Source organism: Pseudomassariella vexata (assembly GCF_002105095.1).
Source record: "Pseudomassariella vexata strain CBS 129021 chromosome Unknown BCR38scaffold_6, whole genome shotgun sequence".
Taxonomy (NCBI): Eukaryota; Fungi; Ascomycota; class Sordariomycetes; order Amphisphaeriales; family Pseudomassariaceae; genus Pseudomassariella; species Pseudomassariella vexata.
The window spans coordinates 1,030,298-1,056,353 of NW_024467961.1; the positions used below are offsets into that span (position 1 = coordinate 1,030,298).

General features: G+C 51.1%; 8 protein-coding genes across 8 annotated transcripts; 2 read left to right on the forward strand and 6 right to left on the reverse strand.

Moving 5' to 3' along the window:
- Positions 1-1,440: 1,440 nt before the first annotated feature.
- Positions 1,441-3,863, forward strand: BCR38DRAFT_431765 (uncharacterized protein). The gene has a single exon (XM_040860124.1). It carries the CDS (start codon positions 1,708-1,710, stop codon positions 3,637-3,639), a length of 1,932 nt encoding a protein of 643 aa, XP_040716216.1. The 5' UTR covers positions 1,441-1,707; the 3' UTR covers positions 3,640-3,863.
- A 425-nt stretch (positions 3,864-4,288) lies between these two features.
- On the reverse strand, positions 4,289-4,955 carry BCR38DRAFT_474038 (uncharacterized protein; the record flags this gene model as incomplete). Its single annotated transcript, XM_040862955.1, has 2 exons — positions 4,289-4,732; positions 4,854-4,955. 2 exons carry the CDS (start codon positions 4,953-4,955, stop codon positions 4,289-4,291), a joined length of 546 nt encoding a protein of 181 aa, XP_040716217.1.
- A 1,144-nt stretch (positions 4,956-6,099) lies between these two features.
- On the reverse strand, positions 6,100-7,450 carry BCR38DRAFT_342241 (carbamoyl-phosphate synthase; the record flags this gene model as incomplete). The annotated part of the gene is made up of 2 exons (XM_040855929.1): positions 6,100-6,326; positions 6,382-7,450. The coding sequence occupies 2 exons, from the start codon at positions 7,448-7,450 to the stop codon at positions 6,100-6,102; spliced, it is 1,296 nt and encodes a 431-aa protein (XP_040716218.1).
- A 1,636-nt stretch (positions 7,451-9,086) lies between these two features.
- BCR38DRAFT_484537 (uncharacterized protein) lies at positions 9,087-10,067 on the reverse strand (the record flags this gene model as incomplete). The annotated part of the gene is made up of 3 exons (XM_040863761.1): positions 9,087-9,169; positions 9,270-9,912; positions 9,984-10,067. 3 exons carry the CDS (start codon positions 10,065-10,067, stop codon positions 9,087-9,089), a joined length of 810 nt encoding a protein of 269 aa, XP_040716219.1.
- Positions 10,068-10,273: 206 nt separating this feature from the next.
- Positions 10,274-12,118, reverse strand: BCR38DRAFT_431771 (zinc finger protein gcs1). The gene is made up of 3 exons (XM_040860125.1): positions 11,800-12,118; positions 10,889-11,665; positions 10,274-10,824 (listed from the first exon to the last, which is right to left on the reverse strand). The coding sequence occupies exons 1-3, from the start codon at positions 11,845-11,847 to the stop codon at positions 10,519-10,521; spliced, it is 1,131 nt and encodes a 376-aa protein (XP_040716220.1). The 5' UTR covers positions 11,848-12,118; the 3' UTR covers positions 10,274-10,518.
- A 215-nt stretch (positions 12,119-12,333) lies between these two features.
- BCR38DRAFT_190455 (uncharacterized protein) lies at positions 12,334-14,822 on the reverse strand. The gene is made up of 4 exons (XM_040854005.1): positions 14,217-14,822; positions 13,580-13,877; positions 13,243-13,485; positions 12,334-13,183 (listed from the first exon to the last, which is right to left on the reverse strand). The coding sequence occupies exons 1-4, from the start codon at positions 14,417-14,419 to the stop codon at positions 12,821-12,823; spliced, it is 1,107 nt and encodes a 368-aa protein (XP_040716221.1). The 5' UTR covers positions 14,420-14,822; the 3' UTR covers positions 12,334-12,820.
- A 1,641-nt stretch (positions 14,823-16,463) lies between these two features.
- BCR38DRAFT_431779 (uncharacterized protein) lies at positions 16,464-19,473 on the forward strand. The gene is made up of 4 exons (XM_040860126.1): positions 16,464-16,845; positions 17,045-17,220; positions 17,307-17,405; positions 17,510-19,473. The coding sequence occupies exons 1-4, from the start codon at positions 16,672-16,674 to the stop codon at positions 19,251-19,253; spliced, it is 2,193 nt and encodes a 730-aa protein (XP_040716222.1). The 5' UTR covers positions 16,464-16,671; the 3' UTR covers positions 19,254-19,473.
- A 2,557-nt stretch (positions 19,474-22,030) lies between these two features.
- On the reverse strand, positions 22,031-24,684 carry BCR38DRAFT_431782 (uncharacterized protein). The gene is made up of 2 exons (XM_040860127.1): positions 24,335-24,684; positions 22,031-24,281 (listed from the first exon to the last, which is right to left on the reverse strand). The coding sequence occupies exons 1-2, from the start codon at positions 24,405-24,407 to the stop codon at positions 22,222-22,224; spliced, it is 2,133 nt and encodes a 710-aa protein (XP_040716223.1). The 5' UTR covers positions 24,408-24,684; the 3' UTR covers positions 22,031-22,221.
- Positions 24,685-26,056: the final 1,372 nt, after the last annotated feature.

Below are 26,056 nucleotides of genomic sequence, written 5' to 3' on the forward strand. Positions count from 1 at the left end.
ATGTAACTAGTTCTAAGCAAGGCCGTAGAGCCTCATTCCTCCAGTTGTCAATCATCCTTTTCCAGTCCCTCTTCGGAGTTTACGTTATACGAACTACCCTCCGCCGGCTCGGATTCAAGAGACATGCTGCGCGCCGAAAGCCTCCTATCTCAGAAGTTAACAGACAAAAGCGCCTCGCCTGGGCCCTCGAACATGTCAGCTGGACACCAGAGCAATGGGCTCAGGTACTTTGGACCGACGAGACATGGATTACAGGAGGACACCATCGAAAACAGTACGTTACACGACGACCAGGAGAGGAATGGGACCCGACCTGTATTATCGAACGACACCAACATAAACAAGGCTGGATGTTCTGGGGCTGTTTCTCAGGCCTTGGAAAAGGACCGGGAATCTTCTGGGAAAAGGATTGGGGTTCTATTACTGCCGAGACATATCGATCCCACACAATTCCTATTATCGATGGCTGGATGCAACTCTGTCAACGAGACCTCGGTACACACCTTACATTAATGCAGGACGGCGCTCCCGCTCACTCGGCAATTGATACAGTCACAGATCTTACGGATAGGGGCATTAATATAGTCCAGTGGCCACCTTATTCCCCTGATCTAAACCCGATAGTGATGTGCTGGAACTGGATGAAGGACTACATTGAAGATAAATACGGTATTACTGAAAAGCCTAGCTATGATCGTCTTCGGATATGGGTAAAGGAGGCTTGGGATGAATTACCTGAGAGCTACATACAGGAGCTTTTGAAATCAATGCCAGAGAGGTGCGCAGCGGTGATCGCGGCCAACGGAATGCATACAAAGTACTAGTAAAATGTATTGGATGCATATGCCAAGAGTTAGCGCGTGCCAAGGTGGGGCACGGTACAAATACACAATTGAAAACTTACCCATAACACCATAGTAAGTGCCTTAAGAACCGACGGGTGGGGCATCAAACCGGCAATGGTAGAAGCAGCTTATTGTTATGCACAAGTAAGGTATGCACGCTTGACGTGTGTGCCTGGATCAAACCGGGGGTCCAATCATTTCCAGTACAACTGCAGCCCAGGCCACTCGTAGAACGGTTGCATGAACCTACGGTAGCTAGAGTAGAGAGCTCAAGCCAGGACCAGTACTCGAATACTTAAAGATACTGGATAAATCAATATTTTAGTGCAATAAGCAGTCACAACGATGGTTATTCTACCTGATTCTCGAACTCACATAGTAACGTGTACGTGGTAACTCTTGTGAAGTTACTATGGCAGCGGGTAATTGGGGTTGGCATTCCAACGCAAACTGAATTTATGCCCCACTTCGGAGTTATCGGCATGGCATGTCTAGGTTTATTTCCCAAGCCATTCCACATCCGTCATAGCTGTGTCCTTCCCGAATGCCGGAAGGCGATCCCTAGCCAGGTCTTTCGTTTTTTCAATGCTAGTCGCGACGCGCCCAACCTGGTCACTTACTCCAACAATCTGATCATATATCTTCCGAATCTCGAAGCTCTTCATACTAACAGCTTCTCGGAAATAGTCAGGAAATATACACATTTCTTGGTATTCGAATTTTGGCCGTAGCATACGTGCTGCACACCTGCCTTGTTCTTCCATAACATTTCAGTCCTTTGTTGCTACCCTTTACACAAACTACGTCACCCCAAACTTCAGCGCATGGAGCGCACTCCCTCTTGAACCATCCCAACACAATCATGGCAACGGATTTTAACAAGCTGAAGGTGGTTGAACTGAAGGCTGAACTCAAGCGATTGGGTCTGCCTCAGAACGGCCTTAAAGCCGAGCTTGTTGCACGACTGGAAGCTGCTGAAACCGACGCTGCTACCGCTGTATTGGCAGACTCGGACACCGTGCCTACCGAAGACGTCGGCGATGACAGAAAGAATAGCGATGAGCCATCGGAAGTGGAGGTAGAAGCGGAAGAGAATGCCGGTGTAGATAGCGAGGAAGCAGCCGCAGCACCGATCAAACCGGCCATGAAACCGGCCTCCGAACCTGCCACGAGCCCGACGCCTGCCTTGCTACCTAACGATGCGCCTGCCATCGAACCCTCAAATGAGACCCAAATCTCTGCACCTGCCAATCCAGCACCCTCCATTGAGACCTCGGGTTCTGTCCCCATTCCCACGCAGCCTCCATCGTCGCTGCCGCCGTCGTCTTCTTCCGCAACCCCCTTGCGGCCCAAAGAAATAATGCAGGATTCCCAAAAGCGAAAGCGCCGCTCCGTGAGTCCTCCACCGGTAGCAGGTGATATTGCGCGAAAGCGTGCGAGACAGGATGACGAGGACAACGAGAGTATTATTAACAAGGAAGGCACACCAAACACAGAGCAAGTTGAGGTGTTGGATGTTGAGATGGGCGATGCGCAAACTGATGCGCATCTCGACGCATACACCAACAATGACGTTGCTAACCAAGCTGCATCTGAAGGCGCCTGCGCTCAGTTCGAAGACGGATACCAAACAGATTTGCCCATGCAAGACCAGGAGCAACCACAAACATACAATGACGCCGCTGTCCCAGTAGAGGGACAGGTTGAAATTGAACGAGACGTGGAGCCTTCTGTTCACCCAGCTACTTCGGCTCTTTACATCAAGAACTTTATGAGACCCTTGAGGCCGCAAGCAGTGCAGAACCACCTTCTCATTCTTGCCACAACTCCCGGCCACTCAACCGACGAGAAGACCATTACCGATTTTTACCTCGATACGATCCGAACACACGCATTTGTCGTTTTCAACTCTACCTCGGCCGCATCTAGGGTCCGCACAGCCTTACATGATCGCATCTGGCCCGACGAGACCAACAGGAAGCCTCTCTGGGTTGATTTCATCCCACCCGAGGTTTTTGACGATTGGGTACACATGGAACAAGGAACAAGTGGAGCGCGCGGCTCAGGAAACCGTTACGAGGTCGTCTACGAAGATGGTGTTGACGGTGACGGCAATGTGACAGTACGACTTGAGGAGAGCGGCGCCGCAGCTTTAGCCACCAAGACGCCGACGTCGCAACCCGAGCGCAAACCTCCCATCCCGACTGGTCCTTCTCGAGGTTTCTCTGGCATTGAAAATGCGCCGCTTGGACCGAGAGGTTTTCAGCAAAGTCGCGTACCCGGTCCTCCGGTTCATCCCAGCAGAATGGACAGAGTTGTGGACAAAACTGACTTCAAGTCCACCCGCACATACCCCTCTGTGTCGTACAAATCCGTCTCTGAAGATTTAATTGACAAACGCCTTGCAGCACTCAGAGCGGCCAAGAGCAAAGACTACGACTACGAGAGAGACGTCCCCAAGGATTATAAACGCTACTTTTTCGAGGATGGCGATGTGCTAGTCGATCGTGGTCCCGAAATCTTCCTAGGTATTCGACCACCGCATCGGGAGCGAGAACGCAGACGCGAGCAGCAGGGCGACCGACGCCGCGGTGGAGGTAGACCCGGAGGTGGAGGTGGGGGTGGAAGAAGACGCAACCGTCGCGGAGGCCCTCCGATGCCCCACGGCGTTCCAAGAGGGGGCGATCGCTACAGAGGAACGGCCACATCAGGAGCCCCATACGATAACAGACCTCCCCGTGGAGAGGACCGAGGTGCTGACCGCTATGTAAGCGACAGTCGCAGCCGCTACTGATTTATACAGTGACGGGCAGGTGAGAGTTGAGCAGGGCCTGTTTTAGCTGTACTAGGAACAAGGAAAGGCAAAAAGAATAAAGAAAAAAGGCAAGAGCCAAAGGGAACGATATTCAGAGCTAGAGACAGATACCCGAGTGGTGACCACCGCAGAGCTGGTGGTTTTGATGACGAAAGGCCAGGGGACAAGGTAGCTTATCTAAGCAGAGAAACAATAGATGATGATATCATGTTGTTTCCCTCTTTGCATGATCAATTTCAACGTGAGCTGACGTCGTCATCATTCTCAACTGATGAGTATCCCATTCCATCGGGTCTCTCAACCTTCACGGACATATGCTCGTGACTGAAGGGACCGGGAAGTAGGTTAGTAAGACAGGCTGCGCAAGTTTTATTAATGAGCCCATTGAAGATGTAGCGGTGATGCTTTGTGAAGCTTGGCCTGGGGTGCAGAATAAATAAACGAAGAAGTCGAGTAAAGGAATGACGGCTGCATACCAGGCATAGTCGTCGAAGTACCCTCTCAATTTAAAGTGCTCGTTGCGTATATTATGATTTGTGTACGCAGGGAGGCTGAGGCGCCGTTTACGAGTTGTTTCTCTCGACGCATTCAAGAACTTGATGCCAACTTATCCAAATCGGTTTAGTATTTATGCCTGCGCGAACCTCCGCTGATACAGCTCTGGGACTCCTCTCGTCTGCTTCGTTCCGTTTTGATTGGCCAAAATCAAGAAGCCTTCAACGATTTTAAAACGACAGACAAGCTTCTGAATCCCGGGCCAGGGGCTATTCTTCTTGATATATGGCCCGTCAATGGTCTGAGACGCACGGAAATGGAATGCTGCCTCGACTCGTAGTTTGATCATCCTGGCGACTTCGGCCACGGCAGAACCATCTAATTCCCACTGTGTACAATCTGGATCCAGTAGGAGATCACATGGATGGTTGAATGAACCACGCGGACGGTCGTTCAACCACTCGAGTACCTTTTCAACGTGGTGAGCGTCGACGTTATCCCGGTCAAGCATCTTGGAAACAACTCCCGAGGCCACAGCATAACATCCAAGGCTGACCAAAACGTCGTTCGTCACTAACTAGTGGACGGATTTTTGGCAAACCGGACTTGTTTTTGGCTAAGAAGTCTTGCTGGGCTCCCAGTCCAATCTGTGGATAAAATCACGACTCCTCCCTTTGATCCTGCAAATCTTGCCATACCTGCCGAAGCACGGCTGTCAGTTGATTCGCAAGTTGGGTTTTGTCACTCGATGGAGGACCTCTGATGCCTATGGCGAAGTCTTCAAAGACTGGAACGATCATATTGAGACAATCAAGATTCGTCTGCTGGCATCTAATGGAAAGTGATTAGAGAGTTTGCGGGGCAAATATATGAGAGATATTGTTTTGAAGCTTGTTGGCTTGCGGACGATCCAAGAAGAAGAGATGAGACGCTAAGGATGGGAACCAGGGAGCAACCATGGAGAACAGAAGACAATGTCCTGCCTGGTATCTAGAACATGAACCATGGTGCTTGCTGCGTTCATCGTATGTGTACAAATCCGTACGCAAGGTCAGAAACCACGAGCGAGAGAGTTAGTTTTCTGCCCTAAATCCCGACGACGCCACGTGCGCCGCCCCTATCTAATATCAAGTTCGCTACACAGCTGAGCTTGGCAACGACAGCTTGGACGAGTCTGGGATGGATACAGTTTTGATCTTGGAAATGAGATGACCTGAGCTGGTTTATCTCGACCCGTTGGATTCATGGTACCCCAGATCCCAACGGTAGTCAAGTGCACATTCTTTGAGTGATCGTCTCCAGTCGAAGAACTTTCGAGCAGTGTACTCGAAGTGATCTGAACCTGTCCAGGCCATATTTGGTAATAGCAATTTCATGCTTCTCAATCCCACATGCAGTATTACTAATCTTACATTTCATTCTGCTCCACACAACTCCTCCACAGCGGAGTACAGCTTGAGGAGTTGTCTGATACCAAGTTTATCTGAGCGTCCTCTTAACGTGGTTCATAGCTAGCAGTTGCAAACACGTTAATGTCGAAAGATGATATTTGCTGCGGAGGCGCAGAACAGTTGCTTCATCGAATTGCTCACACAAAGGTGCATGGTAGGTGCTTATAGGTTTGGCCAATCCATTATTTTCGTACTGTTCCCCAATGTGAAGGAGATCAGCGATTCTGCGTCGACACGAGGTCACAGCCTGAACCGCCCTCTAAGCCGAAGGAGCGAACATGAAGATACTCTGAGAATGTAGGCGCGTTTCGAATCAATTCCGTATAGCATCATCCGTAGCACGGATTGTGGCATGGGTGGAAATGCCAATCCCGTACAACTTTGCTGAGTTCTCCTAATCTTGTCCAACCCGACCTTGTTCCACCCTAGATACACAAACTCCCCCGCTTATACCCAGATACCATGGATGGACGTACATAGAGCGGTACGCTGATTAAGCAGAAGTTGCCAAAGGTTCGGGCTGAACTCCTACTCGTTCCTTGCTCAGAATGTCGAGCATAAACTGGGATGGACGGTTGTCCTTGTAGACCTCTTGGGCGGCCTTGAATGTCATGACATCCTGGATGTACATGTCGAAGAGGTAGGAGCTGTCCATCGGTCCACCCTTGGCTTCGGGGTGGAATTGGGTTGAGAAGATAGGTCGTGAAGTGTGGCGCATACCTACGAGATATCAGTCAGTGGTCCTTCGCAAGTAATTGGTGGCAGGCTGGCTTACCCTCGTTGCTTCCGTCGTTAAGGTTCACAAAGTACTCCTTCCAGTCAGGGGGCAGAGTGCTAGAGTCGACAGCGTAACCGTGGTTTTGGCTGGTTATGTGGCATTGGCCGGTTGTCATATCCAACGCAGGAATGTTGTGAGCCCGGTTACCATACTTGAGTTTGATGGTGCGGGCTCCAATAGCTAGGGCGAGCAGTTGGTGACCCAAGCAAATACCCATAACAGGTACCTGAGAAGTCTCCATGAGGACCCGGAGGTTGTGGACCGTCTCCTGGCAATGGGTGGGGTCACCAGGGCCGTTGGAGATGAAGACACCATCATAGTTGTCGGCCACCTTCTGGATTTTGAAATTGTACGGGAAGACTGTTACGCTAGCGCCGCGGCTAACCAAACTGCGCAATATGTTCTCCTTGACACCACAGTCGATCAAGGCAATGTGGTACTTGGGGTTTTGAGCCTCAACAACGAAGGGAGCTTTAGTGCTAACCCTTTTGACCAGGTTGATCTGGCCAGGGTCGACATAGCTCTCATCTTCATCGGCATCGTACTCGTCACCAATAGAGATTCTGGCGAGAGAGGAACCCTGCTCACGGAGATGGGTGACAATGGCGCGAGTATCTACGCCAGAGATGGCAGGAATACCCTCCCGCGCACACCATTCTCCAAGACTCTCCACAGCAGTCCAATGACTGTACTGCTCAGCGACGTCGGCGACCACCACCCCGGCACACTGTATGTGGGGTGACTCGAAGTACTTTAACAGGTTCCACTCGTCGCGCTTGTTTGATGGAACACCGTAGTTACCGATCAAGGGTTGTGTGAAGACCAGAATCTGGCCACGGTACGAAGGATCGGTCATGGACTCGGGGTATCCCACGAGGGAGGTGGTGAACACGGCCTCGCCTGATATGTTGGAGTTGGCTCCGAAGGCAGTGCCACGGAAAATGGGACCGTCGCGAAGGGTGAGGGTAGCCTCGATGCCGGACACGGGTTTCGTAGCACGGGAGACAGTCGTGGGCATCTGTCTGCCCTTGCTGCCCAGGGCCTTGCCGGCGAGGGAGGCAGTCATGGACAACCGTCGGACTTGAGGCTTCAGTGCGGCGCGGCCAAAGCCAGCGGGCGGCCTGGCAGCCGAAGTTGCAATTCGGGAGAACATGACGTTCGAGAGATCGAGGTGTAGTGGGAGGCTGTGGGATTATTAAATCGACCCCTAAGCGGATAGAGACCGCCACAAGTGGTCTGGACTAAACGTTAGCATCTAGGTAGGCGGTGAGTCGTGTCATGGAGCATAGGACAGACCTGAGATATAATCCTACAGTGTTGTGTGGTCAGCATAGGCCATGATTAATTAGACAAAAATGAAAATAAGAGATAAGATCGAGCAGTATCTTTCAAGACAAACTTCGTATTGAGAAAACAACTACACCGTGCGGTAGAGTGTACAGCGAGGCATCAGGTGTCAGGTATGTGAAGCCGTAGCGTCATGCCGGCGGCGAGCGGGAGATTGTGATGAACTAAATAAACCATTGGCACATACCTGTGAAGTGAAGACTGACGAGCGCCCGTTCATAAGCGCGACTGTACTGAAGGCTCCCAGGATCGATGAAGAAACCAGAAACGGACCGAAGGTGAATGAGGAATTGGGCTAAGATGCCGCCGACGATGAGGACCAAGATGGTTTTGTAAGAGAAAAAGTGTGTATGCAGAAATGGCGGGGTGGATAAGGCTAAGCTGCAGGCGTTGTGTGGCACGACTGGAGTTTGCTGCGGTTGATTGACAAGAAAATTCTTAGGCCCCACACGAGCTCGCAGGGTTGCCAATCACCAACCTAGCATTAGCCGTCAAGGCCTACATTTTGTCGGGGTCCATCGGCAGTCACTTCGGTATCCGCACATAGAAACTATCAAGCGTCCGTATTCGGCGCTATTGTCAGGAACGTCTGTCCATTTGCCAAGGAATGTTAAATGTTGGGAACTTTGAAAACCCTGGATATTCTAAGCTTGAGGTAGCTCGTTTACTAACATGCTATACTTTGGAGCATAACCCGTGCATCTGATATATCACAGCCATTGTAGTATTAGCTAATAATTCATCAGCTGCACGGACTGAAGAAGTAAAAAGCGTTATCAAGTCCGTGAGTCATCTGTAGCAAGACAGGTATACCTTGACTTTCACATTACTCGTGCGACAAAACCACCTGCAGATTCTGGGCCCCCAACATGGAGACTTCAAACCTTCATATTGAAAAATGGGGGTGTCCGCTGAACTCTACCTGAGTATACCGAAGCACTGGGACATCTCCGTCACCAGTAATTTTGGCAATCATAGGTTCCTTTCGAGTGCATCTAACCGAAATGACCGAAATGGTTGGGAGTACACTTATCATCGCAGTTCTGCAGGCCAACCGCTGATCCCATGACTGAGTTGCACATCCCAGCTGGTCCGGCTCATGAGTCTATAAATCCAAACATAAACATTCAACTGTGACCATCAGCAAGATTGTAACTTCAACTCTGGGAAGCGCTTGAAGTTCACTTTGTTGCGTTGGTATCAATTGGCAGAACAAAAACCAATATGAGGTGACAAAACCCTGGACTTGAACCCAAGTGATTCTATAACTCGTTTGATTAAATCTAATCACTTACTCAACCAGAACGCATGTCCGAATTTTCTTCTTTCTCACCTCGTACAACACGGCAAACCATCTATAATGCACCTAGTTCCTTCAGCTTGGAGATCAAACCATCCACATCCTCAACCTTACCGCCGCCTTGTCTCGGGGCGGGTTCTGCAACACGATTAGCATATACACCCAAACATTGTCTACTCAACCATGGACGGACGGAGGGAAGGAAAATCAGTTGGAGGGAAGCAGTGAAACAACTCACCAATGACTTTGACAATCTTCAACCGCCTCTCATTCGCCACCCCCAAATCGCTCAAGCTCATCTTGAGCAATGGCTTCTTCTTTGCCTTCATAATATTCGGCAAACTCGCATACCTCGGCTCATTGAGCCTCAAATCCGTCGTAATGACCATAGGCAACTTCGCCTTGACCGTCTCCACGCCCCCATCCACCTCCTTGGTAACCAACACACTATCCCCCTCCCCAAACTTGACCTGACTAGCCTGCGTAGCCTGCGGCCACCCCAACAACCCCGCGAGCATCTGCCCCGTCTGCGCCGCATCATCATCAATGCTCTGCTTGCCTAAAATAACCAGGTTGCTCTTCTCCTTGTCGACGGCAGCGCGCAGCATTTTGGCCACGGCTAAGGGCTCGAGGTCGTCTCCTTCCTTGACTTCGACATGGATAGCGCGGTCGGCGCCCATGGCCATGGCTGTGCGCAGCACGTCCTGCGCTTTCGGGGGTCCGGCCGAGATAACGCAGATGTCCTCCACGCCGCCGGGCGCAGTTTTCTTCTCGCGGATACGGACGGATTCCTCGATGGAGAGCTCATCGAAAGGGTTCATCGAGTGCTTTACGCCGGCCGTCTCCACACCCGTCTGGGCCTTGTTGACGCGCGGTTTCACCTGCGGAAGGGGGGGTGAGTTAGCTGATGAACTACCGGACTGGCTGACTGCCTGACAGTCTGACAAAGAACCATTAGGCCGTAGAAGGCCCAATTGACACACACCGCGTAGTCAATTACCCGCTTGATGGGCACGAGGATCCGTAGTGCAGACATGGCGAGCTTGTTGGAATGGACGACCAAAATGAAAAGACTCCCGAGCATGGAGCTTCTTAGTGCTGTCGGCCCATCAATGACGTGGGAAAAACTGAGAGCGAGACCGGCGCTAGCCGGTATTAACTTTGGCCTTGACACGTGATATCCCTGGTCAAGTCCAGATGATTGGCTTCAGTGTTGCGGAGGCCGTAGCAGTTCGTTCTCAGTCGAAAACTCGTCTGCATCAAAATCGCAACGGCACTGCAAATATCCTGCAAGCAGTAAAGGGCTTGGGCACAGAAGATGCATCTGTGACTCCTCAAGTCCAGCATGTGATCTAGTAACCACTTGTAGATAACCGCTACCCAATACTCCGTCTATTTATACAGCATGCCATCATATCCATCAACTTGTCACCAAAACTACAAGCCTTTCATGCCGCGTTGTCAGAGAAAATGAGAAAGCACGGCCATCACCAATCGTCCCACTCGTCATCCTGCTTTCCCTGTCCAGCGTTCTTGTTCGCCTTGCCCATAGCAGACGTCCCAATCGAGCTGTACTTGGGCCCCGTCCCGTGCCTCTGATCCGCCACAGACGAGAAGTCGTCCCAGAACCCCTTCTTGCTCTCATCCAGCGGGGCCTGTGCATACCTGTGGCTGTCGGGTCCCTCTACAAATCGGTTGAAGCTCTCGTGAGCGTTCTTAGCTCCGGTTTGTGCTACCTGGCCTACGTTGCCTGCTGCCATTCTTGCTTTGGCGGCGAACTCGGACTCTGCAATCTGTAATACGTACTGTCAGCTGTTTGTTCGTGGCGTAATTTCATAGAGGGGGCGGTCGACAAACCTGTTTAGCTGTAGGGGCGATGAAGTCCTGGTTGACTGTCTTGGCTGTCTTGGTAACTGTGCTCGTGAACCACCCGAACCCCTTGGTCAACGCTGCTACGGGGTCCTTCTGTAGCTCCTCCAAGTTGGGCACACCAGCCTGGCCTGCATCCTTGGCCGGCATCGGTGTATTGCCAAATCCAGCGTATTTCCCTCCCTGATTAGGGGGGATGTGATCCGGCCTCGAGGCGTTGTCCGCTCCGAGCTTTGCAAAATATTTGTCGTCGACCTTGGCCTTAACACCCGGCCGATTGGGGCTCGCGGTCCTGCTACCGCCCGTCGCAACGCCCTGAAGCGGCGTTCCCGTCCTGCTGATCTGCTTGGCCGAGGCTTTCGACGCGGCCGAATGTGGTGTGCTCTTCCTCTCGCCAGGCACGAATTCTCTGCCCTCGACTTTGGCGCTCAGTCTCTCCTTCCACTCCTCGCCGACCTCGCCACTGTATCGTTCGGCGATCGTCGCATCATCCCACCCGACGCCGAGCATCTTGGTGTCCTCGTGATTCTCGAAGAACTTTCGCCAGCCGTCGTTGCCGCCCAGGCGCATGCGTTCGATCTCGGCCTGCTTAAAGGCATCCATGGTGACGGAACGGACGAAGGAGATGTGGACGCCAAGGCCACGGTGCACGCCGGCGCACGACAGGCAGATGAAGACGCCGAACTTGGGAGACGCCCATTGCGGGTTCGGCGCGTTGCAGTCGCAGCAATTGTTATTATTGTTTGTCTTTTGGATTGCCAGGAGCTGTTCGCGCATGTAGGAGGTCAGCCTTCAACGTCGGGTTGTATGTATCCTTCCAGTCTGCTCTCAGACCCGAATTGCCACCAGTGTTGTACCCCTGCTCCGTCTTATTTGTGAACTTGCATTTGCGTACGCACCTTTGATCGTGTCTCGGGATCAACCTCCCACATGGCTTTGGAGGCCATGGTGGATTTTCTGCTGCGATGCAGTTGTTGATAAGAATAGGAAGAATGAAAGTGTGGATGCCGAGCTTCGAAATCGGAAGCGTTGCAAGTTGGATTTGGAGAGTGCAGCTACACAGTACAATGCAATGCAACCTAGCACCTGTCCGCTTCATATGTCGCGCTCTAGATAAACAATTAGCTCGGCAAAGTCTACAAATTTGGTCGAATCTTCTGATTCGTGAATTGGCTGACTTTCAGTCTCCGGGTATCCATTGACCGGGCCTGGCAGGACTGCGTTTCTTGCATTACCAAACAACGTCCCTTGACCCTAGAAGCGCTACATTCTAGACTTGAGCCACTAGCAACCGGTGTCGTGCCCACAGACCACTCCCCCCCCAAGCTAGCCAATATGTTGTCCACAAACAGCAGCACATTTGAACCACCCTGTCAGAGAGTTTGAGTTACACCAGAATTTAATCATCAGATGACACACACATCAATGTCAAAAATCAATTACTTGTCAATCAATCGTAGTTTATTGTGCGCTCGAGAACTTTTCCCAGTCCCCCCATAATCCCGCTCCGGTGTCCTACCAGTGTACAGACGGAGAAATGCGAGAGATACGAGTGAATAACACAAGAGTGAAAAGGACTGGGAGAGAGTCAGAGAATTAAGATGTGTGCCAAAAGCTGTCGCACGATGGTCCCCATATCTTCCACCAGAGAGATGAAATTCCTGCCGTCATTTGCAGCTCCCCGTTGACAATATCTGACGCCATATCTGCTGCTGCTTTCCCATTTTTTGTATCTGCCGTGAAATCAAAGAGCCCCGCCTGGTTGCAAGTCGGTGGCTCTACCATTCGACCGCCCACGCAGTGGTGCTATTGCTAAGTCGTTGTTGGGCTAAAGGCCTGGTAATGATGATTGACTGCTTGTCTCTCTTTGTACATTAATTGTTGGGGAATCGAGAGACGGAGAATGGATCAGGCCCTGCTTTAGGCGGTGGCGGTGGGAGCGGCAGCGGGGGCCTCGGTGGTAGCAGGAACCTCAGGGGTCTCGGTGGCGGCGGCGGCGGTGGTAGTATGTTCAGACTCGGCAGGGATGTTAGCCTCTTCGTCGGTCTTGTCCGGGCTGTCGATGGCGACCTTGACAGCAATCTCGCGGCCCTCGATTTCCTTGCCGTTCATCTCGCTGACGGCCTTTTGCTGCTGCTCCTCGGAAGAAAGGGTGACGAAACCAAAACCACGTCCCTTGCGGGCCTCGCCACGGGCCTGGAGCTTCTTGATCATAAATCGGGGAATGGGGCGGAGGGCAATCTTGGCAGAAGAGGGTTCGTAGGCAGCGAAGAGCTCCTTGAGCTATTCTCATGAATCAGTACCGCATCAGACGTACCATGGCAATGGGGTGGCAATCTTACCTTCTCCTCAGTCAGATCATAAGGCAGGTTGGCTACCATGACCTTGTTTTTGGAGGGAATGCCATCAGCTGGCGGGCCACGCTCACGGCGCTCGCGTGGAGCACGAGACTTGTCCTTGGACTTCTCAGATTCGTCAGTAGTGATCTTGTTGGTGATGTCGCTCAATGGTTGAACCTCGTCAGTCTCGGCGGCAGGAGCCGCGGCTGCCTCCTCTGTAGCAGGGGCATCATCTTTTCCGTTGTCCTGTCGTATGGATTAGCGGTCAACTTGACTCATACATGCAAATGCTGAGATGAGCAGTAAACGATGCCGCATCCTAACTTGGAATTAGACGTACCGATCGACCACCACGGCCTGCACGACCAGTACGACCGCGGCCTCGGCCACGGCCACGCCCAGATGCTCGGCGGCGGGAGCCTTCAGCACTACCCTCGCCGTTGGCAGCTGCCTCAGTCTTCTCGCCAGCAGGGTTGGTGGGAGTACGGGCAAGCTGAACCGACACCTTACGCTCGAGAATCTCCTTGCCCGAGAGCTCGGCAATGGCGCGCTCGGCCTCGGTCGGAGTAGAGAGGTCAACGAAGGCGTAGCCAACAGGACGATCAGTACGAGGGTTCTTGGGAATGGAGACAGATTCGCTAGACAAAGGCATAAAAGGTCAGCAAGTTTATGCAAGGGATGCATGTGATGTTTGTGCCATGAAACTATGCAAGGCGAGTCCCTTCGACAAAAAGATGCAGCAGCAGTTTCATCAACAAGTTGTTGTTCCAGGCCTCGGGCATATATATGCTGGACATCGAAAGCTGACCAAGCATATGGATACACTCCTCCGGACTTTTTGCGTCGTGAACCCCGGATATCAAGGTGGCCCATAGACAACTTGTTTGATGGCGCGATTACCCAGATCGGCGACATGGCGAACGGGATGTCGCTATAATCTGGCAAGCACCCGAAAACAAAAGACAATGAGAACTTACACAAGGTAACCCTTGAAGAATTCTTTCAACTCCCCCTCGGTTGTCGCATAGGCGAGGTTGCCAATGTACAGTCGGCGGCCCTCGGCGGCACTGGCGTGGACGGCATCCTTGTTCTCGTCCTTGCCGGTGAGAGAGGTATTGCTCAGAGCGTTGGTAACGTCGTTGACGGCAGCCTCAGCAACTTTCTCCGTGGTGCTGGCCATATTGACTGATTGTTGGGGTGGAGAGTAGTTGAGGTGGGATTGATAGCTTGATGCTTGAGATGAAGGGACGTTAGACGTTCGGGCGGTTCAAATGAACTCTGGAACAATGAACGGGGGAGTGAGAAGGGTGGCTACGTGCCCTAGATGAGGTTGAAAGAAGCTGGAGTGGTGGTGCGGTGACACGAGAGCTTGAGATTGATTTAGTTGAGAGGTGTAGAGAAGGGAAGGGGAGAGGTCGAGATTGTAGTCGAGAGGCCACAGAAAAATAATTATTTTCCGGCAACGGCCCACTCTGGAGACAGCTTCCTTTGAGCTAAAGTGGAGCTTGGCTGACGGTGGGGGTGTACGGAAATGGAAAGCACAGCTACCCACTAGATTTGTCCGCTTTGATGGGAAAGGTGAAGGTGATGCCGACTTACCTGAAGCGAATGCTATGACTTCTTGTTGGCTGATTATTCGCCGACTGCTGTTGAGGCAGAAGTTGCGTCCAATGATGATAAACCATGCGAAAGTGTCAGTCACATTCCTGATACGGTCAGGTGAACTCTGACATGTGGGCTTATTCTCAGTGGCTCCGTCCCATCATTCCCAGGGTCCCTACAGATTGGCTAGGAAGACGTGTTTACTTGAACCCAGGTTCCCATCTCTTTGTCACCGGCCAGCCTCGCCGGCAAGCAACATCTGCAGACACTACCCCTGCACCAAACTGCGACAATTCATTGTTGATATAATGCACTACCTAGTAGGAGCGATTCCAGTCTGAAGTTCCTGTTCTCTGGATGCTGTAACTCGCCCAGGCTAGTCGGTTGGGAGTCGATGAAGCTGTGCTTTCTCATGGCCTGGTTCAACACTTTCTTGTTGTCAATCAATGCATGATAAACACGTGTAAAAACACTAACTAGATCTGCTGGCGCGGGCCATCATTGCCAGCAGTGGGACTTGCGATATGTTCCACTTCTCACGCTAGATCGCCTTGACAGCTCCATCTGTGTGTGGAGTGTGCAATGCTTCTTGCCGATGACCAGCGGTAGTCGCCGCCGCCTCACTCCTCGTCGGTCTAGGACGATGGCTCGTCGGATGACTCCACGAGTTGGAATACGGCTTCTACGTGAAAGTAGGAGGATACAGCAATCAGAGGCAAGGTAGCACCCTGGCTGCAAAGTGCCGAAGTTTTGACATGGACTCGTAGCAGTTTTCTGTTTTGCATGAACCGTACAAATTGCTTTATTTAAAGTGAATTGCTAAAGCGGCACAGTTCATGGGTGAGAGTGATCCAACAGAGCAGCTTTGTATCTTCAATGCTATCACCGCTACTTACAAGGGCAGAGGTCCCACAATCGTATTCTAGTACTGAATAATATTATGTGAAGTGGTATTCAACAGGTGAAACTACATCGGCTCTGCAAGGTTCCTTGACGACATGGGAGAACCGGTAATGACTTCTGAAGTTCTCGAAGGACGATAGAAGCCGGCGGAAGGGCAGGGGCTCCCCTAAAGCGACACCTTCCTGGACCCTGCAAGTTCAAAGCCCGCCCCCTCCCAGCGCTTGCCCATCTGCAGCACCCCTTTTTCCCCTGGTTTGCCTCAGCGCTGAAAATATGGATGCATTTCAGTGTTGACGTGCTGTTGGTATGAGAGTACTTTGAATAAGCAATAAGCAACCCAGGTTGCCAAGCAGATTCCGTGAGCTCCGGCTGTCCAAACAACCTGATTTCGTCTCGCGATACCCATAGCTGAAGGCGGCATCCAAGCTCCAATCATCTCACTACCAGCCCACTTATCTGCCGGCGCCATCATCGCTCTGTGAGGTCTGGTGTCTGGTGCAAATGGACACTAGCTAAGTACAATTGTAGCGGACAACAGCTTGAGGAGCCCTACCCGGCATGCATCTCACTTGCTTAAGTATGCAGACACATTGTAGGTGTGAGCCAACCAGCATGTATTTCAGGTACAAAGTATTTAGCCTCATGACTAGGCTACTCTGCAGCCAGGCTTGCCCAGAAAGGCATCCGATAAAGATTTCCACATTAAAGCCCGGCGTGACGTTCCCAGTACCAGAGCCTCAGCAAAGTCTCGACCGAATTTCTCCACGGATCGGCCCCCGCATCGGAGGTGAGAGCTTGTAATTGATCCTGCGCAGTTACGCTCTTTTTATGGGCGCTATCCGGGCCTGATTTCACAAACTATCAAAATTGATATACCTGCGTACCAATTCTGCCTTACACTCCTCAGTTGCTAGTCTATCCACAATTATGGCGGCTGAGCAAACAGCAAATGGCCAATCTGCACCACCGGCAGATAGAAGAATTCTTATTCTCTATGGATCCGAAACGGGAAATAGCCAAGATGCAGCTGAGGATCTTGAACGACTGGCGGAGCGATTGCATTTTAAGACCAGGGTCTGCGAGATGAATGATATTGAGATTGTAGGTCTCGTCCTCGACGATACTTTCCCTTGCGAACACTAGGTAGCCAGTGTACCTTGCAATCGGCTCCTTCCTGTTTGGCGTTTGGATCCTACAGCAAACGCTGTTGTTGGTTCTATCAATTCGTGATTTGATTCTATGCAGGATTCCCAACCGCAGAGGCGAATAATCCAAATCAATTCATTGACTTCTTTAGCAGAATACTTTGATACGGTACCCTTTAGCCATTTTCGTTACCTCGACAACTGGCCAAGGTGAGGTACCTAAGAACGCTCAAAAATTCTGGAAGAGCTTGCTTCGCAAAAGGTTACCACCCGGTTGCCTCAGTCAAGTGGCATTCACAACCTTTGGTCTCGGTGACAGCTCCTACACCAAGTGCGTGACGCTCACACTCACCCCGCCTGAACTCGATCACTTTTGAATAATGACACGGCTCGGACTTTGTGACTGATTGTCGGCAGGTACAACTGGGCTGCGAGGAAACTGCACAAACGCCTCGAACAGCTCGGGGCAACTGAATTATACCCACGTGGAGAAGCCGACGAACGTCACGAGGAAGGGTATGTGTTTAATCCACAGCGTGATCCCTCGTTCGCTGCCTCTCTTTTTCGAGGGCCACCCATTCAACCTGCCGAATCCAGCTCCTATTAACAGCTGGTTACAGCATCGACGGCACATACCTCCCTTGGTCTCTTAGCCTTCGGGCCCATCTGCTATCAGAGTACCCGCTACCAGAAGGAGTGTCCCCAATTCCACCTGATGTTCATCTTCCTCCCAAGTTCACTATTAGACTCGTTCCGACGATGGATCGCGAGGGCGTCAGCAACTTAGACCCATTAATCCAGAATAGTAATGTTGGCCAACCGGCTCTCGGCAATGACAAAGACGCACGTCCACCCACTGATGCTGATCGAAAGCCAATGATCGATGGAAAGGCGGCACTCTTCAGTCACGTAGATGCTGTGAACCCCGAACTTGACGAGATTGAGCTGATACGAGAGAGAGCCCGCCCTGGTAACTTGGCCCCTATCGCTCGACTGTCCGAACATACTGCACAGAAGATGGATGGGGGTCTCAATATTCTGGACCGGCCGAACGTGCTCCGAGATCATCCCGCGAAATACTCTCTCCAAGACTCTACACCAACTTATGAGAAGCCGCCACCTCCAGACCTTTTGCCCATTCCTGACAGTTGGATGGCTACTGTGATCAGGAACGAGCGTGTCACTCCCCTGAATCATTGGCAAGATGTTCGGCTTCTTGAGTTAATTGTCAGCCCCAGGATCAATCCAGTAACCAAGAAAGTCCATCACAGTTGTTTCTACAAGCCGGGCGACTGTGTAGTTATATACCCAAAGAACTTCCCTGTTGATGTACAGGCACTAATTGATCGTATGGAGTGGAACGAAGTGGCAGACAAACCCTTCAAACACTACTCAGAGAGAGACGATGGGATCAGCATCGAGCATGCTCCCAAAAGGTGTTACCCTCTGAAGAACACCACGCTGCGGCAGCTATTGACTCACAACTACGACATCACGGCAATCCCGCACCGCGTCTTTTTTGATCATATCAAATTCTTTACGGACGACACTATGCACAAGGACAGACTCACTGAATTCGCTGACCCGGCTTATACGGATGAATTCTACGATTACACTTCACGGCCTCGAAGATCAATCCTGGAGATCCTCCAGGAATTCTCATCGGTGAAAATTCCGCACCAATGGGTGCCTACCATCTTCCCAATCATGCGTGGTCGGGAATACAGCATCGCCAGTGGAGGTCGTTTGATTAAGGACCAGGATGACCCGGACTACACACGAATCGAGATTCTGGTTGCACTGGTCAAGTACAAGACAGTTCTGCGCAAGATACGCAAAGGGATCTGTTCGCGATATATCGAGTCCCTTCAACCGGATACGCCAGTACAAGTCGGTCTTGAGGAACACCAAGGGCCCCCCATCCATAGTCATGACTTCTCACGTCTACCTGTTCTTGCCATTGCACCAGGAACCGGCGTGGCGCCTATCCGATCATACATCTGGGATCGAGCCCTGGAGAGCCAACGTGGCCGGGAGTTCTTGTTCTTCGGCGGCCGGAATCATGATGCCGACTTCTTCTTCAAGAAGGAATGGGAACAGCTGGGGGTCGATGTGATCACGGCATTCTCGAGAGACCAGAAGGAGAAATTGTACGTCCAAGACGTTATTCGTCGCGAGGCTAAATTGGTCTGCGAACTAGTCCAGCAGAACGCCATCATACTCCTTTGTGGAAGTGCAGGAAAGATGCCCTCGGCCGTTCGTCTGGCGCTTCGCGATGCCCTCGTGATAGGTGGTATGGCGCGTGACCGTGACGAGGCGACGCAGATCTTGAGCAGATGCTGGTCCTGGGAGGAGGTGTGGTGAAATGGAGGAAGAAGAGAACAATACATGATGGCGTTTGGTTTGAGGGGTGGATAATACGTCAACACGTGTCAGGTAAACGGCCTCTTTGCGCAGGTTGCATGATAGCTTATATTTTTAGACTTCTATAGACACCCAGACCGGAGATTCGAGAGTACTGCTAAATATGAATTTTGATGCACCGGCTAGCTTTCTGGTGTGCCTTGACTAGCGACTACATACTTGACAGTAGCCTGCCCCGCGTTCCTTTCTATGGGCCGGGGACGTTTTCCAGAGCTTCGTCATCAATACCAAAAATCCGTCTAGTCCTTTATTTCCGAGTCTATCTAGTTTTAGGAGTTGTAATGCGGTTGGTTCAGGACGCGGAGCCCGTGAGCAGTGGCTACCTTTATGTGGGCTATCTGGTTTGAGGTTAATCTGCTAGTCCCTGAAAGTTCTGGTAGAGACCATGTTCGTAATCAAGATCATAATGGAGTCTGTCCAAGTCAGTATTCGCGATACATAAACATGCCCCTTTACCGCAGAAGACTCTCTTGAATGATGGTAGCGTTACCTCGATATCGCGGTGAGAGGAAGAGAGATATCATGAATTAACCTACGCGGGTCTACTAACTCCACCTAGAGTATCTCCTCCAGAGACAAAGGACCGATGTGATGTTTGTATACATGTTGCTGGTTTCTGCTAGATATTCCCTCGCCCCGCCACTTTACGGTAGGTCCTGTTGATCATTCAACATACCGATAGCTGTTGCAAGCTTTTCAATTCATATCAAAATACCTCTTCGCCCTGCACGTATACTTGGATACGTAAAAATGCCAGGCCAATCCAATATGTGCATGAGTATCAAACATCATCACGGCCAGGCAGGGCGAACCGGTGACACGAAGCAATGTGCGCAATCACTAGGCAACATCGCGAATTTGAATTTTTATTCAACCGAATATTTGGAGAATACAACCACAGCTAGTAGAGTAAAAGAAACGGGGGCAAAAGCCCCTCAATAGGGTGCTTTGACTTAGACCTTGACTGAAGTATCAGGGCCAAATATGTAAGTATTTAGCTTCTACTGTGCACATCAGGAGGCTGAATATGTAGAAGACGTGCATATGCTAAGTGGTGCGGAAAATATCTCATTTACAGCCCAGTTAGTGAGTTACAGTTATATACCTGTAAACCGCAGCGTTGAAGTTAATGACGAAAGAATAGTTGACCAAAGCCACCAACATGGACATCTACCACAGCTCTACCGTGTTTCATCCTCTCACCGTATTTATAACTACCTTATCTCAAATGGAAGTCATCCACAAGCACGCAAGAATAAGCTCGAAAACAATCTCAGCTCCGAGCTTCAGTAATTACCAAGTTTTTGTAAGTCGTCGCAATTGCCTCTCTCTCCCCTTCGTAAAGCCGCCTTGGACTACCAATAAGCAAGAAAAAAACATAGTATCGCTGTCTTACGCGAAAGATTCCTTCTTAGGTAATAAATTACGTGCTTTGTGGCGGCGACGTAATACGTCTCACATACTCTACTTGTGAAGGTTTGATTGTGTAACGTCTCGGCCGACAGGACAGGCCATTCATCATCAACCGACAGAGTCCGGACAGACCTCTCGGAGCAAGCCAAGCGCATCATCCTCCCAACTTGATGTTGAGCCAATTAAGTTTCTTGCGTCCCGAGGATGGCAGGAACCTCTATATAGGCGGTCGGGGATACTATCCTATTTCGAAAAGTTGAAGCCACCTATTGTAATCTAAAACTCCGTGGTTGATGTATTCATATGACTAGCCAGCTCCAATATGATGTGGCCTATCCCTTGTTTATTTGAAAGGTTGTTCGCTTCTTCGGTCCCGAACATCCCTCCATTCCACCATCGAGTGAGAGAACACTCCCGGTGATGCATGTATTACTTATGCGAGTTCCCTGATGAGCTCGGAATACCGCTGGCAGATGCTGAAAGAACAATATCTTATACAGGGCTTTATTTCCCGCAAGAAAGAAGGAAAAAAGGCCAGCTTCGTACGTGCCCGCCCACTAGTCATAGAAACCACAGACCATAAATAAATACAAAATGCAACAACACCATGTACGGTAGGAGTCGAACTTCTCTGTTGGATACGAGAGCGGAATACAACGAGAGCGAGGCGTATTACACATGCAGGGTGATGATACGTCGTAGTCAAATGAAGGAACAAACTACGAAAGAAATTGTTGGCTGGCTAAATTGTTTATCATCTTGACAGGCATGTAACACTAAATCTTTCAAAGTTCTAAGAATTAATGGTCAAGAATTTTGCTCCATGGACTCTTAATGTAGGGACCTGTATCATGGCTTTATCGACTCGTTTCAAGTCGGTAATCCTGAACTTCCTGCCTATTTAGGTGGCCAGTTTCGAAAGTTAGGTACGTTGGGCTAGGGCTGACAATGCGCATGTTCTGAGAAGGGCATGGAGGTTGGGGGTTGAAGGGCTCAAATTTTTCGGTACTGCTCTGCTTGGTAGAAAACTTGGTTACCAAGTACCAGGGCCCTGGATTGCACCTTTTACCGTAGGATCAGGATTGGAGGGGACTAATCGCTGTACATGTGGCATACGTTTCGATACCATTTTTCATTTATTGGAGGATATTATGCTTGCATGCGTTCAGTACATTGTGGGTGATCAACAAGTTCATATTGTCGTCCTGGTACCTGCTGAAATAGACCACATGGGGGGACGAACACCACTGACATGCCCAGACGACTTGCGGTTTCTAGTTCACCAGATTGAAATAAAGCTTAATGTTTGAATAGTTATCCGTGTTTTCATCTTTGGTTATCTGGTCTCCGGTATTAGTATTACAGAAGTATACAGTAATCTCATACAACGTTGCTGCCCATTGCACGAGGCGTGAGTATCGTCATGATGTCCCTTTTCCAGCAAAAAATCACTGTACGCCCTTAGAACACCTCAGGATCCCCCATGACACCACACCTAGCAAAACAGTTGCCCCCAAAACCCAGTGCCGATCGCTATAGAAGTGACTATGAATCCCAATTCCCACTCCGGCCGCAAAGGTCGCCCCTGATTCTGGGCTTCTTCCGTCGGCGAAGCAACCGCGGACGTTCCTCCCGGGACGATGGTGGTCCTTGTTTCATAGGGCTGAGCCAAGGAAACGGTAGATGAAGTGACGCCGTTGGGACCTATCGTCAATGTCTCACCGCCTATAACGGTTGTGATGGTGGCCGTTGCGGCCGGGCCGATTGTGTAAGTGGAGTCATTGATGACCACCTCGGTCGCGCCAATCTGGGTGATGGTCGCTCCTCCGACCATGTCGTACACTGTTGCCGCCATGGCCGCTGTGATTCCTCCGAGTAGAGTTCCCCGGATGATGATGCCTGCCGGTCCGATTAAGATGATCTCTCCATCAATGACTTCGGTTGACGGGCTAAAGCCAGGACCATAGGTGATTGTAGTCCCCTCGATGACAACAAGAGATGGCCCAATGGCTGTGATCAGCTCTGCTCCTAGCACAACCATTCCCGTCGACCGTGCCTCGGTGATGGGGGAAAGAGTCTGGGTTGAATATACGAGGCCTTGTGGTCCGACCGTGTAAGACTGGCCATTGACCACAGCCGTCGTAGGTATCGGACCGGCGGTGAGGACAGTTCCGTCGATGCTGTAAACTGAGGGACCGTAGACAACCTCCTGGTTCCCCAAGGTGGTTGTCATGGGCGACGGTACAAATATACCTCCTATACTTGAAGGCCGTGCAACGGTAGCCCCTGCACCGACGACCTGTGTTGGGTCGATGACAAAAGTGTCAGTGCCAACCACGACAGTCGAGGTTTTGGTTTGCGGATTGTCTGTGAACGTCTGGTCATTAATGATGACTTCGGTGGTCCGCACAACGACTGTAACTGCTGTTGAGGAGACCGGGCTCCTGTCTCCACTAGGACTCTGGTTCGTAGGCTCAGCCGTCTGCTTATATGTGAATGGTGCGGGTACGGGCGAAGTCGCACGTCCATGGGTAGGCGTGGTCTCCGCTACTGAATTTTTGACACTATGATGGCTGTTCTGCTTGGATGACCCACCACCGGCGCCGTAATCTGGCGTATCCGGGCTGGGGTAAACCACAACAGGATTCTTATCTGTCGTCAAAAAGGTGACGGTGAACGTGGCCTTTTCCTTCTCGGATGTCGTTGAAATGGGAATGGTCCCAAAGACGACGGAAGTCGAGACGGTACCCGTGGTAGGCGAACCTCCCCGACTTACGGAGCCCGGCCACGTACTATAGAGAGTGCAAGTGAGGCCCGAGCCGTCGCAGACCGAGTATGAAAACCGGCCAGTCGTTGGGGTACACTCGGCCGTTGAAGTCGGTGGAGGTGGGCTAGGATGCGGGTATGTGGTGGACGGTGTATAGTCTGATGGCTTCCCTGTCCACGTGATAGTGGACGGATAAATGGTAGACCACTTGGTGACTGTCACAACATCAGGCGTCGTGGGGCATCCACCATCATCGGTGGGCGCAGGCACTGCGGAGAGAGTTGTTATAGTCCAATCGAAGGCTGACGAGGGTCCGGATGCCAATGTTGTTACGACCCAGTTCCAGCTAGAAGTGGATTTTAATGTCACACTGAACGCTGAGGCCAACAAAGTGCTGGTGGAGTTTAGAGATGACGAGTTGGTGGCAAGTTGAGTTGAATATGTGAGCTCGTTGAAGGATGACTGAGAGGTTTCTGAAGCTGGCTTCCCGCCAACAGCACTGACCGTTGCTGCACTGCTACTGTGCTGTACGACAATGCTTGGCCTCTTGGCTGTGGTTACAAATCCTAGACCTGCCACTGTCGAACTTTGCTCAGTTATCGTGATTGGTGATCTGGATGAAATCGACGAGCTCGAGGCATATGTGGGGCCGACCCCAGAGCCTTCTGGTCCATTATATTCGGACAATGCGGAGACTGTGGGCTCTATTGCGCTGCTAGAGACGGCCGCTGCTGTATTCGTCTGGTTGCTTGCCAATACTCGTCGGCCGAAACGGCCAGACCCGAAATCTAAGAAGGCGTGAATATCCCCACCAAGTTTCACTTGCGGCCATCAAACTGACCTGCTCTGACTGCGGCAACGTTATGACTCGAAAGTGCCGCGACACACAGCAGCATGTATTCGATACCCAACATGGCTTCCTCTCAATGAGGATCTGTCCTAGGCTTTCTACCAGCACGACGCCTGCGACTTGACTTCCAAGACCCAGGTTGCTGGGCTCGCACCGAGATGAATAAGTATTAAATCGGTAATGCCAGTCGAGTAACAGACATGATAGTCACCGCAGGGCAGCAGAGGACGAGCTATATTAACCCACCTCGCTGCCATCCAACTCGGCAATCAAGCATTCTTGAACGCGGGAGGCAAACGCGGGAGGCAAACGCGGGAATGGCACACCATGTTTCCTGGTGGGCAAATCGCGTAGATTACGGACGGCATTTGTTATGTACTTACGTGCGCGAGCGAGTGCGAGCGCGGTTAAGGAGCAGGGTGTGATCCCGAACAAGTCACTAGCAGGGGGCAGGCTATGGACTACTGCCGTCTAGGAGCAGCTGACGCCGCTGGTAGCACTTGCGATACTCACAGCCTGTAAGCGAACACACCCTTCACACTGAGGACATTGTAGCGTGTTCTACTTGATGTTTGGACTGAAAGACTGTCGCCGCGTCGCAAGAGCAAATTTGGCTCATTGGAAGTGTAGATGGAAGCCGCACAGAAGCCTCGGCCAACATTCGAAGATGAAAATGCGAGGAGCACAGCACATTAGGGACCGGGGTTCCTGTCGATCAATGGCACCTGTCATATCCATGCATGTCAGCGTCGGAAGAATACGAAAGTGGTACGACGTAGGTATGCTAGACACAATAGGTACGGTCTTGCTTAATAGGACCTGGGTTGGGGAGTGGCTGATGGACGTCTCCGCACGCAGCAAGTCCTCAACTAGCAACAGTATCCCACACAAAGTCATGTACTCAATGCCGGCATCTTGGTTGGACTGATGCACAGGACTCCTCCAACGCATGCCTGGCCAAAAACTCCTTATAAAACAAGCCCAGCCCAAGCAATCGGTACCTGGCAGGACCTTACACTGTGGGTCCGCGGTCCGTCTAGCCTCTCTGTGGCGTAATAGTTTCCGGCTATTACATAGATTGAGTTGCTAACTCGCTGGAGTGCTGGACTGCTCAGTTCAATCGGCAGGTTGTTTGACAAGCAGCTACTTCGTCTTGCTTCTACTAACCCCAGTGAACATCCTCGTTGCTTCTAGCCCCGGGGCAACTTGCGAATGCATCTACATGGCAGCCGGTGCTAATGAGACAGGGGATCTGAAGTCGTGCTCGCAAGTTTCGACCAGCAAACACCCCGGAGCGATGAGGATGGCGCAATTTCCCATCATCACTCACCTTATCGGAATACGCAGTACCGGAAAGATACTGCTGATGAGAAGTGATGAGCCAGACAAAGATGGCCTCACCCTGGCTGGCAAGTTCTTGTGAGGAACTTTAGAGTGCCGTAATAACGCGATAGGTTGCTGCATCATTAAATCGCCACATCAAGTCAAGGAGCTCAGACGGCCTAGCCGATGAAATGAAACCTTTGTTTGAACAAGCCAACTTGGCACTTTACGAAGGCCAGTCCTGCAAAATCTAGGCTACATGGTGGAAGGCTAAGTAACATCCATTCTGCTCTTGTTTTGCCTCGCTTGCTGTTATCGGGTTTGTCGTTGCCCGCAAGTGGATAGCAGCAACTACCCCAGTCCTGGCAGGTGACAGGGATATGCATGGTG

Excerpts from the sequence above, each read along its gene's own strand:
- BCR38DRAFT_190455 (XM_040854005.1), bottom strand. The coding sequence starts at position 14,419 with ATGGCCAGCACCACGGAGAAAGTTGCTGAGGCTGCCGTCAACGACGTT. Across the intron at positions 13,486-13,579 it reads CAGGCCGTGGTGGTCGATCG|GACAACGGAAAAGATGATGC; the intron begins GTACGTCTAATT and ends TCCATACGACAG. Across the intron at positions 13,184-13,242 it reads ATGATCTGACTGAGGAGAAG|CTCAAGGAGCTCTTCGCTGC; the intron begins GTAAGATTGCCA and ends TCATGAGAATAG.
- BCR38DRAFT_431771 (XM_040860125.1), bottom strand. The coding sequence starts at position 11,847 with ATGGCCTCCAAAGCCATGTGGGAGGTTGATCCCGAGACACGATCAAAG. Across the intron at positions 11,666-11,799 it reads ATCCCGAGACACGATCAAAG|CTCCTGGCAATCCAAAAGAC; the intron begins GTGCGTACGCAA and ends ATGCGCGAACAG. Across the intron at positions 10,825-10,888 it reads TCGCCCCTACAGCTAAACAG|ATTGCAGAGTCCGAGTTCGC; the intron begins GTTTGTCGACCG and ends TACGTATTACAG.
- BCR38DRAFT_431782 (XM_040860127.1), bottom strand. The coding sequence starts at position 24,407 with ATGTTGGGTATCGAATACATGCTGCTGTGTGTCGCGGCACTTTCGAGT. Across the intron at positions 24,282-24,334 it reads CGTTGCCGCAGTCAGAGCAG|ATTTCGGGTCTGGCCGTTTC; the intron begins GTCAGTTTGATG and ends ACGCCTTCTTAG.
- BCR38DRAFT_431765 (XM_040860124.1), top strand. The coding sequence starts at position 1,708 with ATGGCAACGGATTTTAACAAGCTGAAGGTGGTTGAACTGAAGGCTGAA.
- BCR38DRAFT_431779 (XM_040860126.1), top strand. The coding sequence starts at position 16,672 with ATGGCGGCTGAGCAAACAGCAAATGGCCAATCTGCACCACCGGCAGAT. Across the intron at positions 17,221-17,306 it reads GGTGACAGCTCCTACACCAA|GTACAACTGGGCTGCGAGGA; the intron begins GTGCGTGACGCT and ends GATTGTCGGCAG. Across the intron at positions 17,406-17,509 it reads GACGAACGTCACGAGGAAGG|CATCGACGGCACATACCTCC; the intron begins GTATGTGTTTAA and ends AGCTGGTTACAG.